Source organism: Barbus barbus (assembly GCF_936440315.1).
Source record: "Barbus barbus genome assembly, chromosome: 39".
In the NCBI taxonomy this organism is placed as follows: domain Eukaryota; kingdom Metazoa; phylum Chordata; class Actinopteri; order Cypriniformes; family Cyprinidae; genus Barbus; species Barbus barbus.
Window position 1 is genome coordinate 14,639,588 of NC_136717.1, and position 15,683 is coordinate 14,655,270.

At 34.9% G+C, this 15,683-nt stretch overlaps 1 protein-coding gene across 1 annotated transcript in view; it reads left to right on the top strand.

Moving 5' to 3' along the window:
- The window catches only part of bltp3b (bridge-like lipid transfer protein family member 3B), a 36,137-nt gene that overhangs the window by 1,041 nt on the left and 19,413 nt on the right, over positions 1-15,683 (top strand). The window contains exons 2-8 of the mRNA XM_079399875.1: positions 9,830-9,992; positions 12,564-12,602; positions 12,991-13,082; positions 13,358-13,547; positions 13,623-13,763; positions 14,764-14,934; positions 15,114-15,294. Coding sequence (XP_079256001.1) covers positions 9,830-9,992; positions 12,564-12,602; positions 12,991-13,082; positions 13,358-13,547; positions 13,623-13,763; positions 14,764-14,934; positions 15,114-15,294 — 977 coding nt within the window. The remainder of the gene's footprint in view (positions 1-9,829; positions 9,993-12,563; positions 12,603-12,990; positions 13,083-13,357; positions 13,548-13,622; positions 13,764-14,763; positions 14,935-15,113; positions 15,295-15,683) is intronic.

Genomic DNA, 15,683 nt, shown 5'->3' on the forward strand with positions numbered 1-15,683 from the left:
TTTTAATTTTCTGATATGTCATTATACTTGGATGTACATCTAAACACAGAAGAAAAAATCTGTCGCTATTTAAGTTTCATCACAACTTTAAATCATAATATTGTCCCCTTGTGTGTCTATGGTGATTTCATTTCACCAGGCCCAGATAGACAGAATTTGACTTTTTTTATGCTAATCTCAGATTTATTTTGGATATATTGGATTTAAGCATGGTTCAAGAGATTAGAGATCTGAATAATCAAATTGGCTAAAGTATTTAAAGATGGAAATCAGCCATTCAATAGATATTTACTCATTTGGATATTTTACATTTACCATGTTGTTCCAAATTTGTGTGGCTTTCACAAATGGAAGATACTTTGAAAAACTTGGCCTCTAAATCAACATGGGACCTCCTTTAATACACAAGACATGGATGTTCAGGAGATATGTAGAACTTTATGAATGTCAAGCATTCCAGTTCTTTTGAAATCTGTGGGAAAGATAACTATATTAGCATGCACACCAATACATGGTAACTTTCTGTTTATTTTATTTTATTAAGTGCCCACTGCAGTTTTATCATCTGCTGCTTTAAATACTTGAGCCTGTCAAATTTGGATAGATTATGATTGGTTGCCTATGGTTTTACCATTCATCAGCTATATATCATATATATTTGTTGTTTGAACTGTCAGCCCTGTAGATGGAGTACTCTGCAATTTAGCAGGTTGGAGGAGTCACATCAGTTCATTTCTGTAAAGTTTGTTGTGGAAACTTGAATTAAAACTGGGTGGATTGTAAGGATACGGCCTGGGTTCAACAAAAACAATGTTTTGCCTTTACAGCCGAGTGCACATTGTGCCAAATGGTTTCACTATTGTGTGCCATTGTTGTGTCAGCTCTTGAGACCTACCTGCATTATTTATTCCCTCAGTGGAGCGCATCCAGATGAAATGCTACACCTATTCATTCAAAATGACAAAAGAGGCCATTTGGTAAAATGGTGAAATGTGTCTCATGGTGTTCCTCATTTGATAAGCAGTAGCTCAGGTCCAAGAAGTCGACCAGTCAGCGTGATAAAATAAAGATGGTGTGGGATGGCGTCTCATAAGGGTCATAACTTTAGACAGTGCCCTTCGGGTTGGTGTTGGTTGCGCGCACTGCATTTTCTAAAGGAATAGTGGCACTCAAGGCCCCCTAAAAATGGATTGTGCACTCTGTGGACCTTGACTTATTGTTTATGACGTTGTGTTGAATTTACCACTGAGGGACTTTTACCCAGACTTTGACCTCCACAAAATCAAGTTTTCCTCTTGCGCTGGCACTTTTTCAATCTGTAAACGTCTCATATTTGTTGTTATAGCTTATCAAACATTTTGGGTAATTTCCAATCGCCTGATACAAAGTGGACTTAAGAGGGTATGCGGCTATCTTGCATTCGATTTCAAACCATAGAGAGTGTAAAACAGCATGGGCAACAAGTCAACATAGCACTTCACAAGAAGTGGAAAGGGAAATTTACCCACCAGTCTTTGTGCACCACCTTAGTGCTACATAAAATGTGGTTCTAATTAAAGCAGTGAAGCTATTTTGAATATAGAGCTTTATATTATATTATATTACCTAAATATATAGTATTTAAATTTGAACTATATTTAAACATATAATAATCTTTCTTGTATAGTTTTGTTGTTTTATCTGATTTAGTGAAAATCGTCTGTAGGCAGTTGTCAAAGGAATGAAACATGCTTGGCCTGTATTTCTAGTCTCTGGCCCCCATTTTAGAGGATAAATCATATAATGCAGACCTGTCTGTCTGTTAGTGTGTGTTCATGGCTAATTGTTGTAAAATCAGGGTAGAAACTCTTGCGGTGGTCAATGAGGCTGTATTTACCCTTTTATAACTAGTTTTCTGGATACTGCATCATGAACTCCAAGCCAAAATGAGAAAATATTTCCATATTCCGTAATAATTGAGATTAGGGTTTATCTAAAGGAATAGTTCATTCAGTAATGTTATCATTTACTTTCCATCATGTTGTTCTAAACCTATATGACCCAAAAGAGCTTCTCTGTTCTATATAATTGAAGTGAACGGGAACCAGGGACAGTCAAGCTTCAAAAAGTGAAAAAAAAAAAAAAAAAAAAAGACCCAAAAAACTTCTCTGTTCTATATAATTGAACTGAACGGGAACCAGGGACAGTCAAGCTTCAAAAGGTTAAAAAAAAAACCTTAAAAGTATTTTAAAAGTCCAATGTCATATTCTAGGTTTTCTAAAGCCATGCAAGATGTCTCTGTGAGGAATAGATTGAAATTGAAGTCAGTATTTTTTTTCCTGACAGCTTTAGTCACCATTCACCATTTCATTGCCAAAAGTGTTTGAAAGTGGAAGAATGTGTAGAAAATCAATATTTACAAAGAAAAAATGTAGTGGTCTGTCTGACATAATTGAACAGGTGCATTTTCTACAGCAGCTGTCACTAACGGTGACTGCGTTTTAGCATTGATCAGCTGGATTGCAAGATAATTGACAAGCAACATGTGGCACTTTAGCAGCTTTTGGTCAGTTATGTCGAGAGCAGTCTCTTCCTGTTACGCCGGGACTCAGAACAGAATCAGGACACAGGGTTTGTTCCACATAACGAATCTGAGCTTTCACGTGAACTGAAGTGAAACTTAAAGCACCTCATTGGATTTTTTCAGCCTTGATCATCATTTAGCCGAAAGGAAGTTGATCTACCTGCGCACTCGAGAAAATGCTTGTGTACTTTCCCCTTGATTCACCCTTTGGTAGTTAGACTTAGGTGTTTAGCTTCACAGTCTTATAAGGAAATGCAAGTCTAGGCCTACATATTTTCAAAATTGTTGGGGAGTTGGTGGGTTGTCAAATGTCGAATGTGTTGAACAACTAGTCAGCCTTAAGAAGAGCCAATGTAATTAGGCTGATTTTGCATCATAGACTGTATTGAATACGGTGCAATAAAATAAATCTTTCTTCAGAATTAACTAAAACCTTTTAAAATTGTTTTCATGAAATGATTTAAAACTCAAATGATATATGAATAAAAGATTAAAAACTTAAACGAGAATTACAAAAGTTGCTTTGGCAGCTAGCTGAAATAAAATATATTTAAGTTGAAGTACAAAAATTACTAAAGCTGTCAGCGCCAATAGCCTTGAGGTTAGTGCGTCAACATATAGCGCAACTGCGTTCAAACGTTTTGACTCCCAAACGATTCGCTCAACGATTCATTTTTCCATACACCTCCTTTGCGTGACCTGAGTCTGCGGTGATTGGCAGATTTCATTTTCATTTCGTCATGCCTGTAATGCCTGATAAAGCAGCGTTTGTGAGTGCAGTGCTGTTTTGTGTACAGCCGTTATGGAGGAAACCGCTATTTTTACACCTAGTGGCAAAGATTGAATTTGCATTTTCATTCAGACCAGGTCTGCTCGCGCAACATGTTGACGTCAACATGAAACGGCTTTGGATTCATTTTAAAAACGACTCGTTTCAATGATTCAGAGTTGACTCTTTATTTTGAGAGACAATAACTCTATACACGGTGCACTTTCAGATTTAAAACTTTCCAGGATGTTTTCATTCACTTAGAGCTGTGTTACACTGACTGCATAATAGGTCATTTTCAAAAATCCATAATAGGGGCACTTTAAAATTACTAAAGCTAAAACGGAAATAACATAAATTAAGATTAAATAGAAATATATAAAAAAAAAACTAGGCCCTAATTCAAATGTCAAAAGCACATAAAGTTACTAAAATAAAAATTGAAACTGGAAATATGTTTTAAAAAGTCATTCAAAATGGTAATTAATACTGTAATAGAATGTAAATAATACTAAAATAAGGTTGCATGCAAAACAAACATAAAACGCAATCAGTTTGGTCTGATTTATAAACAAATGAATCTTATAAACTGTCTCTTTTCAGGTAATCAAACTCATACAGCGACTGATTCCTAGGAGTTGTTTCTTTTAATTAATAGTTCAGAAAGCTAAGTTAATGGTTTGAATTAGTCTGAAACACTGCCTTATATAATTTACAGTATTAGCAGAGAGGTCAATTTTTTACAGTGAACATTATAACTTGTATATACCCAAATGAATCACAAATATGCTATGTTATGTCCTCTGAGAAGTTAATGAAATGATTTATTGGGCATAAGCCTAGGTCTTTGTTTAAATAGCAATCGATTTAGTTCTGTTCCATATCTTGGGTTGATCAGTGCTTGTAGGTCATAAAAAAGCAATAATTCCTTCTGTCTGCAGGAAACACCCTAAGTGAAGTAACCGTCTGTTCTCTTTTACCACTTCTTTGCTGTTTATCCTTGCTATTGCTGATGTTATCGCCATGACGACCTTCTTCAGGTTCTGTCCCTCAGCTGTTGTTTTCTAATGACTCCCATTGGACGCTAATTTCTTTTCTCGCCCAGAATTTGTCCACGAGCCTCTATTGATTGGGGCTAGTCTAAAACCTTGTGCTGAGATATGTTGTAGATGCTCAGGAGATTTCAGGACGGCTCTATGAGGCCGAATACTCTCTCTCGTGGCTCTTGTGTTTGTGTGTATCGTTGTGACATTTGCAGAGGGTCTATGAGGGCGTCTGGCATCCTATGAATAACTGCTGCATTTGGGCTATTCAGAGCTCTCCTTCTGTGTCCTTGGCGTAAAGCATTAGATTAGTAAATCACCATAACTGGAGCATAATCTCCTTCAAGCATCTCATTCAAGAGATGACCACACTTTGAAATTCATCCAGTGAGTGCAGAGATACAAGCTGCTATTATGGTTGCTATTATATTATGACAAGTTTTTTTTACTTGATATGTTAAAAATAATGTACTTTTTCAAATACATTTTTCTGGTTATATTTTGCATATCAGTGCACAGTATTCCAAAAGAGAACAAAAATGTTTGTTTTTGTAATCTATCATCTAAACGCTTGACCTTTCAAACAACGTTCAATTTCAAGTGACATTATCAAGGTTAATTAATAAGTTTCAACCAATGAGTGCAGGCGTTGAGTTTTCCTTTCTGAATATCGTGTTTCAAAAGTGCCTACACAGTAGTGAATCTTTTTCTCACAAGAAGACACTGTATCTTGTCTTAACTCGATGTCTAATTTCTTGACAGTATTTTAGTGATTAATAATTCAGTATTGGTCTTTTCAATTTTATTGCTGTTTCTGCCATTTCATAAGATCAATATGTCACTTGAGGCCATGTATTACAGTGATTAAACGCCCTTAATTGCTGTATGGTGAATATAGCACAATTTAAGTGACTTTATGAAATCGTAGCAATTTAAAATAGACCAGTTACATTCTGATCAGAATTTAAAAATGTTCAGTTCATGTAGTTTATACCTATTTACAGTAATTTTGAATGTGCCTCATCCACATGTTAAAGGAAAAGTTCAACCAAAAGTGGTAATTTGCTCACCTACAGGCCATGTAGATGAGTTACTTTTCTTCAATCTGGAACAGATTTGGAGAAATTTAGCATTACATCACTTGATCACCAGTGGATCCTCTGCAGTGAATGGGTGCCGCCAGAATGAGAGTCCAAACAGCTGATAAAAACATCACAATAACCCACAAGTAATCCACATACAGTCCATCAATTAACATCTTGAGAAGCAAAAAACTAATTCATCACTAAGGCCTCTTAACTTAAAATTTCTTCTGGCCAAAATTGCAGTCCATAATGGTGAAGATGTCCATCACTTGTCCTCTCTCATCAAAATCCACCGACATATTTGTTCAGAACTGTTTTGGACTGTTTTCACTTGTAAACAGTGCTTGATCTGTGCATATTTCTCACCTGATTCAACCTTTTCACTGGAGAAAGCAATATTATGGATAGAGGACTTGTATTTTAACCGGAAGCAAAGGTTTGAAGTTAAAATATTTTTTTTTTTAACACATGTAGCGATATTTAAATGTGCACAGCAAAATGAAACCCATTAATTCAGATCCTGCATACATGTTCTAATGTGTGAGTTCATTCTCTGGAGCTATGTGAATGTTATGTGATAGATGTTGGTATGAATTGGTGTCTGTGCAATGACAGTGTGGTCTTGTGCTGTTAGGCCAAACACCGCCCTCATATCAGTTCAACAGTGCTGGTATCACTGGGACAGATTGTGTTGACTGTTAAAACACTGCTCGTTTTGTAGGAGGCTGGTTATCATTTTTCAATGGCATTTTGGTTTACATCATGCAGTTGTAGAAATAAACTTGTAATTTGTACCTGACCTTCTTCAACACTGAAATAATTTTTAAAAGCAAATATAGTCTATTAGAACCAAATAAAGTTGTATTTACCTCAGTTTTGCTAATAGATGATCCAGGTGTAGTTAAATTTGAGCCTATACATGATGTCACCTGGCTGGCATCTGTCCGATCTCTTCGCTGTAGTGATGGAGCATTCTTAGGACTGACCTGATATCTGATATCAGAGAATGAAGGTAGGCCATGTCTGAATGAATATTTAACTGTTTGCAGAGCATGGCTACGTAATGCGGAGGCCAGACTATTCACATTTCGTTTTGAACTGGCGTGTCTATGGAAGTTTTCACACTCTCTGTCTCAAGTTTGGTTTTGTTTCTCACACACAGAGTGATGAACAAGCCCACGCATGGCTCGTTGCACAGCGGCGGTTTAATAATTCTCACCACAGTTCTGTGGAGGCTCAGAATAAAGGAAATTTGTCTGCCTCATCACCATTCAATTTTTTTTTTTTTTTTTTTTTTTGCTGCTTCCTCCACACTTCCATCATTCAATACAAAAAGAAATCACAAAACAGATTAATGATATCCATAAAATATCTGCATCCAAAATAAGTTTTGTTTACATTGTATATGTGTGTGTGAACTGTGTGTATTTATTATGTCTATATAAATACACAGCCATAAGAAAAATGTTACATTTATATATTTATATGATATAAATTATATGAATATAAATATATGTATGTTAATATATGTAAATAATTTCAAAATATATACTATATGTCTGTATATATAATAATAATAATAATTATTATTATTATATTTTTAATATGATTTTGTTATATTATGTTAAATTTTATTTAATCTTTTTATTCATTCTTTTAAATTGAACTGAATTTAAGTACATATAATTGAATTTATTAATTCTATTTTTTTTATTTACTTTCAATTAATTTTTACAATTTGTTTCAAATTGTATTGTTTTATTTTATTATTATATTTAATTTAATTTATTAATTCTATTTATAACAGACCTTTGTTTATTTAATTATTTATAATATAACAATAATATAATAATTACATTATTATTTTAATTACTTTTTTTTTTTTCTCTTTTTTTTTTTTTTCTTATTCCATTAAGCTGGGGCCTGTTCCGTTAAAAAAAAAAAAGACCCAATAAACCAGGTTTATTTCAGTTAGTCTGACTTGTTTTGAACCAAATCAACTGACAATAAGTCAGACTAACTGAAATAAACCTGTCTTATTTGGTATGCTTGTTCTATGATACAGGTCCAAGGATTATTAAAAGAGACTCATAGGAAAGTGAGTGCCACGGTGAGTGCCACTTTCATCCTTATTCAGTCTTTGGAAACTTTTGTTATCTCTTCTAACTTTACCTACATGAGCTAAAGTACAGTAGTTTCTAGGTTTCCAGGCCAGTGGTTTACCTCAGTGCAGCTTTTAAACTTGTTGCCTCTGTATCTGAAGCTTTGAAGTTATTGAAGTGGTTAATGGTGTTTTGTCCCTCAGTAATTAGGCTTTAATAATCCACTTGTAGTTCTCTATATAGAGCTCTTTATTTGATTCAGTTAGAGTGAGATAGTTGTGAAACAGGATTAACCGGTCATCTAAGGGTGTTCTCTCAAATGCAGATTACACCTAGTCTGGGACCTAATTACACAGTTAACGGTGACTCTCAAAGGAGCAATCCTTTTTAGTCTAGATTTTGGTTTAATCTGTGTCAGAGAGAACTGTTCGCTGCTGTTAAACTGCGACTTTGTGTGATAGTGTGTTTAAACTGGGCTGAAGGTCAACTGAACAGGCCATCCAACATCAAGCTATTCATGACACACAAAAACATTTTTTGCCCAGACTAGCATTGACCTTGGCCACATCATTGGCTTTGAGTGACTGGTTTTTCCACACCCTGACCTTTTTGTGTCATTAGCCCGGCGAGCGAAAACAGCTGAAGGAAATGATAACAAATGAGTTCTGATATCAACCCGGTGCTGAGAGCCGTGCGGAGAACATTGCACTTGCGGGAACACTCTTAAACATTAACTGAAAAATCAATGCGCTTAGAAACAGAAGGCCATGACCTCTGTGTGAGCTCTCCTCAGATTCCCTGGGTCACTGAAACCGATGTGCATTTAGATCTTCAGGGTGGCTACATGTGTGAAGAACATCATAGAACACGTCAAATATATTTATTTCATTGTTGATAGAATTTATCGGCAGTGCATAGATGAAAAACATGGCCTGTCTGTGACCTCCAAATACAAATGTAACAACTTTCCCCCGTTGGCAGTCATATTTGTTTTTAAGTGTTTGTGGGGTCGCATTTTTACCCATGAGATCATTTTTTACATCTCCAATAAATGAGCACAACAGTGGGAGCATTTATCCTCCGCTAAAGGACCATGATGGGATGACTGGATGAATGAATAATGAATGAATAGCTTCCAGTGTAAGACAAATGACCAGCAATAGTTCTGGATTGCTTGAGGCTACAGTGTTAAATGACGTAAATAATAATTTCTGATTCCTTATACATTATCCGTCTATTCTACAGAAGCAGCATGTGTTTAGGATGAAATCAGACCAAATAATTTCACACAGCCTACAGTACACCGTTCAAGTTGAATCTATAACTCTCCATTAAAAATTAATGACTTCCAGTAAATTCATTTTAAATGGTTTTTTTTGTAGTGTTTTGTTTTTAATTTCTTTTGTCAAAATATTTTTAAAAGCAGGACATTCCAGAATCACACACACATTCTTAATATTAATTGAAGATCCATGCAGAGTCCAGTGTTTCTTAAACATATTTTATTATATTGTGCTGGTTTAAGCTCTTTTAGGAAATATTACTCTGCAAAAATAATAATAATAGTTATATTAAAGTAGTCTAGTCATATTGATTAAAATATTGATTATTTTAATAATTAAACTAATAATATTGGTCACACTTTATAATATTGGTCTAATTCTTGCTATTAACAAACCATTAACTGATGTCTTTTGCCTCAAACTCCTAATTTGCTGTTTATTAACAGTTATTAAGGTAGTTGTTAAGTACAGGTATAGGATTAGGGATGTAGAATATGCAATGCAGAATATGTGCTTTATAAATACTAATAAACAGACAATATGTTAATAATAGGCATGCTAATAAGCAACTAGTTAATAGTGAGGATTGGTCCCTATAGTAAAATGCTAGCATTATATTATTTTAACATTTTCATAATTTGTTCAAATTATATAAGGCTGTATTAATGTTGAGCACATTGTGACTATCCATTGAAAATGAAAAGTGTGTGTGTGTTTAATTCAGTGAAAAGAGCTTTTTCTAGCCAGTAATGTCTTTAATCACCCATTATTGAACTTAATAAGCATATCTGAAACATTTCTCACACACACACACACACACAAACTCACACCTCTCAAGCGGTGGTGGTAACAGCACAGCTCACCGGTCTGCTTGCTTGTAAAGCTATAATTACAGTCAAGAGAAAGAGCCATTAAACCATAATGAAAAACTGCAATGTGCTTTTTTTTGCCTCCCTCCTCTCTCTCTCTTTCTCTGTTCTGCAGGTTTGCTAAGAACCTCTCCCCAGATAAGATTAATCTGAGCACTCTGAAAGGGGAGGGCCAGCTTACTAACCTGGAGCTGGATGAGGAGGTTTTGCAGAACATGTTGGATCTGCCCACCTGGCTCGCCATTAATAAAGTCTTCTGCAACAAGGCCGCCATCCGGGTAAGAGACGCCCCTGCTTGTTGATGACGTCATCACCATGAGTCCCTCTGAAACCAGTATTGTAGAATCAGCTGGGAAGATAATTAAGCTCAACTCTCTAGACTTGTACTCAGTTATTAGACTGCATAGAGAGTTATTAGAGATTTCATTGTATAGGATAATATTGTCGTCGTGTAATACTCACTTAAAGATAATAAGTTGTTTACATTACATGTAATCTTTTGCAATTCTCAAAGTGAACATTCATAAAGTAAATTATAATGTTGTCTAAGTAAATTCACTTGTGTTTAAAATGCTTTATTTTAATTTTCAGTTTTTTTTTTATTATTTAAAATAAATATATTTAAAATATTTTACCTTTACAGAAGCCTTCATTTGAAGATATCATTTTAATTATTACTAAAATAATAATAATAATGTAATTAGTAATTTGTGATTATTATTGCTGTTAGTATTAATAATAGTAGTAGAAGCAGTAGTAGTGATAAAAACAATAATGATAACAATAATAATAATAATAATTATTATTTTATATTTATAAGTACATATTTTACCAAGAGTTTTACCATTTTCCAAGAGTTTTTTGAAGTCACATTTTATAGTATTGCTGTTAGTATTAAAAGCAGTAGTAGTATTAAAAACAATGATGGTGATAATAATAATAAGAAGAAGAAGAAGAATCATCATAATCATAAAATAAAAATTATTGTTATTATTACTGTTGTTGTTTTTATTACTTTTATTATTTATTTATTTTATTATTATTTATTATGGTTATTAATACTAGTAATACTATTTTTGTCCTTGACACAATATTATACACAGGCTTTCATATTTAAAAGTACATATTTTAACATCACTGCAATACACATAAGCAGAGTCTTTTGAAGTCGCATTTGAACATATTGCTGTTAGTATTAATAATAATAGCAGTAGTAATAAAAACAAGAATGATGATAAATAATAATAACTATTATTATTATTACTGTTTATTTATTATTTGTATTATTTATTATTATTATAGCTATTAATAATAGTCATAATATTTTTTCTTGAAACAATATTATACAGCGGCTTTAATCATATTTATACGTACATATTTTAACATCACCACTGCAATACACTCTAAGCAAAGTCTTGCACCACATATGATAACATTAGGAAACCAGACAGCATGTTTGTGGTGAGGAAAGACAGTGACTGAGCTCTGCAATCTCTACAGCAAATCTATGACAGCCCTCAATAGAGCTAAGACACAATGTTACTTTGAATGGCTCAGTATTGTAATAACAATGACTCGACAGTTGCAGGAAGCATTGTAGTAATTAAAACCTGACGTTATAGATGATGTTTTAGTTACAGGAACAAATACCACATCATTTCCCTGTTCTGTTATTTCAGTCTATAGAGCTAAACCAAGACAGGCTGATCTTGTAGTTTTACTTTCTACTTCTACTTGAGCTTTTCCTTTCTCTCTTCCTCTTTCTGGCCCCAGCAGACCTTTCCATCCTTCACTCTGGCATCAATTATCTAGTAGTCTGCTGCAGTTTTCCACAACCATTATTGGCCGTTCCTTCATTCTTGTCTAGACATGCTCTGCCACGTAGTTGTTTAATGAAACCTCAATGGATGTCATTGTGTGTATTGATAAAATACGATAGCCGCAGCTGTTCTGAGGGTCAGTCAGGGTCTTGTGCAGCAATCTGATTGGTTAAATGAAGCTCACACCTGTATAATGACTGACAGAGATGGTGTCTATGATGAACCTCACCAATAGATCTAGCCTTTGAAATGCTTCTTTTCCTATTCCTTTACCTCTATTAGTCTTTTCCTTTATTATTCCTCCCTAAGATCTCCTAACATCAGTTTTAGTACATTTCAATGCCTAATATTCATGCTGCAGCTTTTTAACTCTCTACTTTCACATCCATATTCAGGGTGCAAAGGAAATGAAATACAGCTTTTTTTATATTCTTCTCTTTAGAAATGAGTGCATGTGTGTTTCTTGTCCCTTTCTGACTCTTTTTAAGAGGAACATAACATACATGTTTCTGCCTCTGGCTGTGCTCCAGGTGCTTGTGGATGCTCACTGACGCACACTGGAAAAAACTGCTCCCTCTCTCTTTCTCACGCACACACACACACACACACACACACACACACATGCACACACACACACACCTAAGAAGTTAAATTAGTGAGGGCCTTTCATTGATGCAGTGGCATTCATACTCAGCAAACTGGTAGAGATTATTAGATTTGAAGGACGAGATTTATGAGCCTTTGAAATATCCTCAAGTTGATTTTTGACATGTTTCACTAGATGTCTGAGAGTGTTTGGCTGTCACAAATATAACCATAAAAGGAATACAATAAGGCCAATCTTTAAACTTTGTTTTATGCAGAAAATTACAGCAGTATTATTAACACACACCAACACAGACATGAGTACATGCATCATGTCTTGGCAAAGGTACTGCAAACAGTGCCTAATTACCGGCTGTGTGCTTTAATTATGAAGGACAATGTTGCATATATTATAAACATATTTTTCCTTTGTGTGTGTGCTAGATCCCATGGACCAAGCTGAAGACTCATCCAATCACTCTGGTAATAACACTTTATTAAAAATATTTTGTCTTTATTATTTAATTTAATTTTCAATTGAATTAAATTTTTAGTTTTATGTTGATTTCTTTTGCTGTTTTTATTTTTGTAATGTTGTTTTGTTTTTGTTCTTTTGTTTCGCTGTTTTTTTGTTTTGCCATGTCGTTTTGTTGTTTGTTTTTTTGCTGCTTTTCGCTTTTGTTTTATGTTGATTTGTTTTTGTTTCGCTGGTTTTGCTTTTTTGTTTTATGCTGTTCTGGTTTTCTTTTTTTGTCTTTGTCGTGTTTGTTGTTTTTTTGTTGTTGTTTTGTTCGAGGCACTTCTTTGATTAAAAGGCATAAAAGACATTTTCTGCCGCTTAATTATTGCAACTGTAAATCATGTCTTTCAGTCTTTGGATAAAGTCATCATGGAGATGAGCACCTGTGACGAGCCTCGCCCTCCCAACGGCCCATCACCCATTGCAACAGCCTCGGGTCAAAGGTCAGTTTCAGTTGATAAGCTTTATCTGCCTTGATTTGTATCTCTCCTCTGCTGCTTTCTGTTTTTGATGGTTCCTTCTGTCATGGAAAACCTGGAGGTATATAAAATGTGCCTTGAAAAGCCATGGAAAAGATTATTCCTTTTTGTATTTGTCTTTGTTTGTTTGTTGTGAGAGCTAGATATAGTTTTTTTTGGTGAAAACTTGTCATAGTGTAAAACTTGCTCACAAGCATAATATTATATGTTTATTTATAATCTTATTTTCTCTTTGCCAGTGAATATGGTTTTGCGGAGAAGGTTGTGGAGGGCATCTCTCTCTCTGTGAACTCCATAGTTATCCGCATCAGCGCCAAAGCCTTTAACGCCTCCTTCGAGCTCTCGCAGCTCCAGGTCTACAGCGTTAACACCAGCTGGGCCACCGGTGACCTCCGATACACACGCATCCTGGACCCCACACGTGGAGAGGTGACAACAGATACCTATGGTGTTGTGGAGTATATGAAGTATGCGTTTATATTTTAACACCATGATTTGTTTTAGATCCTAACATTTAAGGAAGTGAGCTGGCAGATGATCAGGATTGAAGCGGATGCCATCCAGAACACAGAACATGAGGTCGTCAGCGCCCCCATACGCCTCATCACCAACCAGTCAAAGATCAGAGTCGCTTTAAAGAGGAGGGTAAGGATGCACACATGCTCCTTTCAAAATTAGATCCAAACGGTCAATTTTTTAATGACACTGTACTAGCGTGTGTATTTTTGAGAGTGTGTGTAGCACTCATTCTTCTGCGGATCAGCTCTGAGCTCTGCGGGCAGCCGGGATACATTTCTCTGTTGGAAGTCTGAATATTGGCAGCTGATTAGTGGGTTTTTATTTTATTTTATTTTTTTTGAACATTTAGTATGTTCAAATTATGTAAGATCAAATGAAATGCAGTTGGGAGCATATTGAAAAATCTGGGTTTTGAATTCCTTTATAAACCTGGAAAAAATTGTTTAAAAAAAGTCAATAAAACATCATGATGTAACAGTAAGAGGAGAACTGAAGATTTTAAACTGTGTTAAAAAATAAAATAAAAATAAAAATAAAACTAAACAATATAGGCTAAAGCTTGAATGCTGGCGTCATTAAACCAAAAACCAAATATTAAGATATTCAACAATATAATACAGACATACAACAATGTAATATACGCAGCATAAATACAATTGTTCAAAAGTCTCTTTTTTTAAACAGAATTATTTTTGTATTGATTATTAACTGTCAGTAAAGACTAGATGATGTCAGAACTTTTTTTTACAGTAAATAAATGCTGTTCTTCTGAACGTCCTGAAAATAAAATCCTGAAAATAAAATGCATCACGGTTTCCACAAAAATATTAAGCAGCACAATTGTTTTCCGCTTTGGTAATAATGTTTCTTGAGCACCAAATCAGGATATAATGATTTTTGAAGGATCATGTGACACTGAAGACTAGTATTCGCCTTTGCCATCACAGGAATAAATTATATTTTAAAATGTATTGAAATGTAAAACAGTTATTTAAAATTGCAATAACAGTCTTGGCAAGCTAAAGAGACTTCTTTTAATAAAAAAACATTACTAATGATTAATATGATTACTTGTGTGAGATCCCACAGTATGTGCCTCACGGCTGTATGTCCATGCTTTTTCCAGATGAAAGACTGTAATGTTATTGCATCAAAGCTGATTCTGATCCTGGACGACCTGCTGTGGGTGCTGACGGACTCTCAGCTCAAGGCCATGTTGCAGTATGCTAAATCTCTTAGTGAAGCCATGGAGAAATCAGCTGCTCAGAGGAAGAGCATGGCCCCCGACACCACACAGGTGTGTTTCATGCCACTTCCTCGTCTCCTTCACTAATCAGCCACACCACCTGTTTCAGACTACCTCTTTTTTAAATTTTGCTTTCTATTCTAAAAAGTGTATTTTGGTGCCCCCTACTGGTTGTACATTTTAGTCTTAGATTTTACATTGGTGATGTGTCAAATTTCTTGTGTTTTTAGGTAACACCGGCACCCCCCTCAGCCCAGCAGGTGCGCACACAGCAGGCTTCAGCCACAGCAGATCAGAGCGCTTCTATGGAACGGCTGTTTAACTCCTATGATGTTCGTGAGACTTCACACCACCTCCAAATCACACATCTAGACCTGCATATCTGCGACGACACCAATGCCAAGGACAGAGGTACCACATATGCACACTTAATACTGTTAACACTAGGGATGCAACGATACCATTTTTTCAGAACCGATCCGATCCGGAAAATTCTGAGTATCTGCCGATACCGATCCAATACGATACCAGTGCAGTTTTTTTTAAACGATGTAGAATCTATACTTCTGTGTGTCTGTGTGTGTTACTCTTTTGTGTGTTAAACACAATCTACTAGATAACATAATTTTAATGAAAAATAGCAATTGAAAAAATATATAATCATAATCTATGACAAAAATACTATTATAATCTTGGTTTATAATACAGCAAAAGATACTCTAGAAAAATCATGGGTGCACAATAATTTTATAAAACCCAGTGAAACATTTTTATTTACAATTAAAAGTGAATAAGTGTAG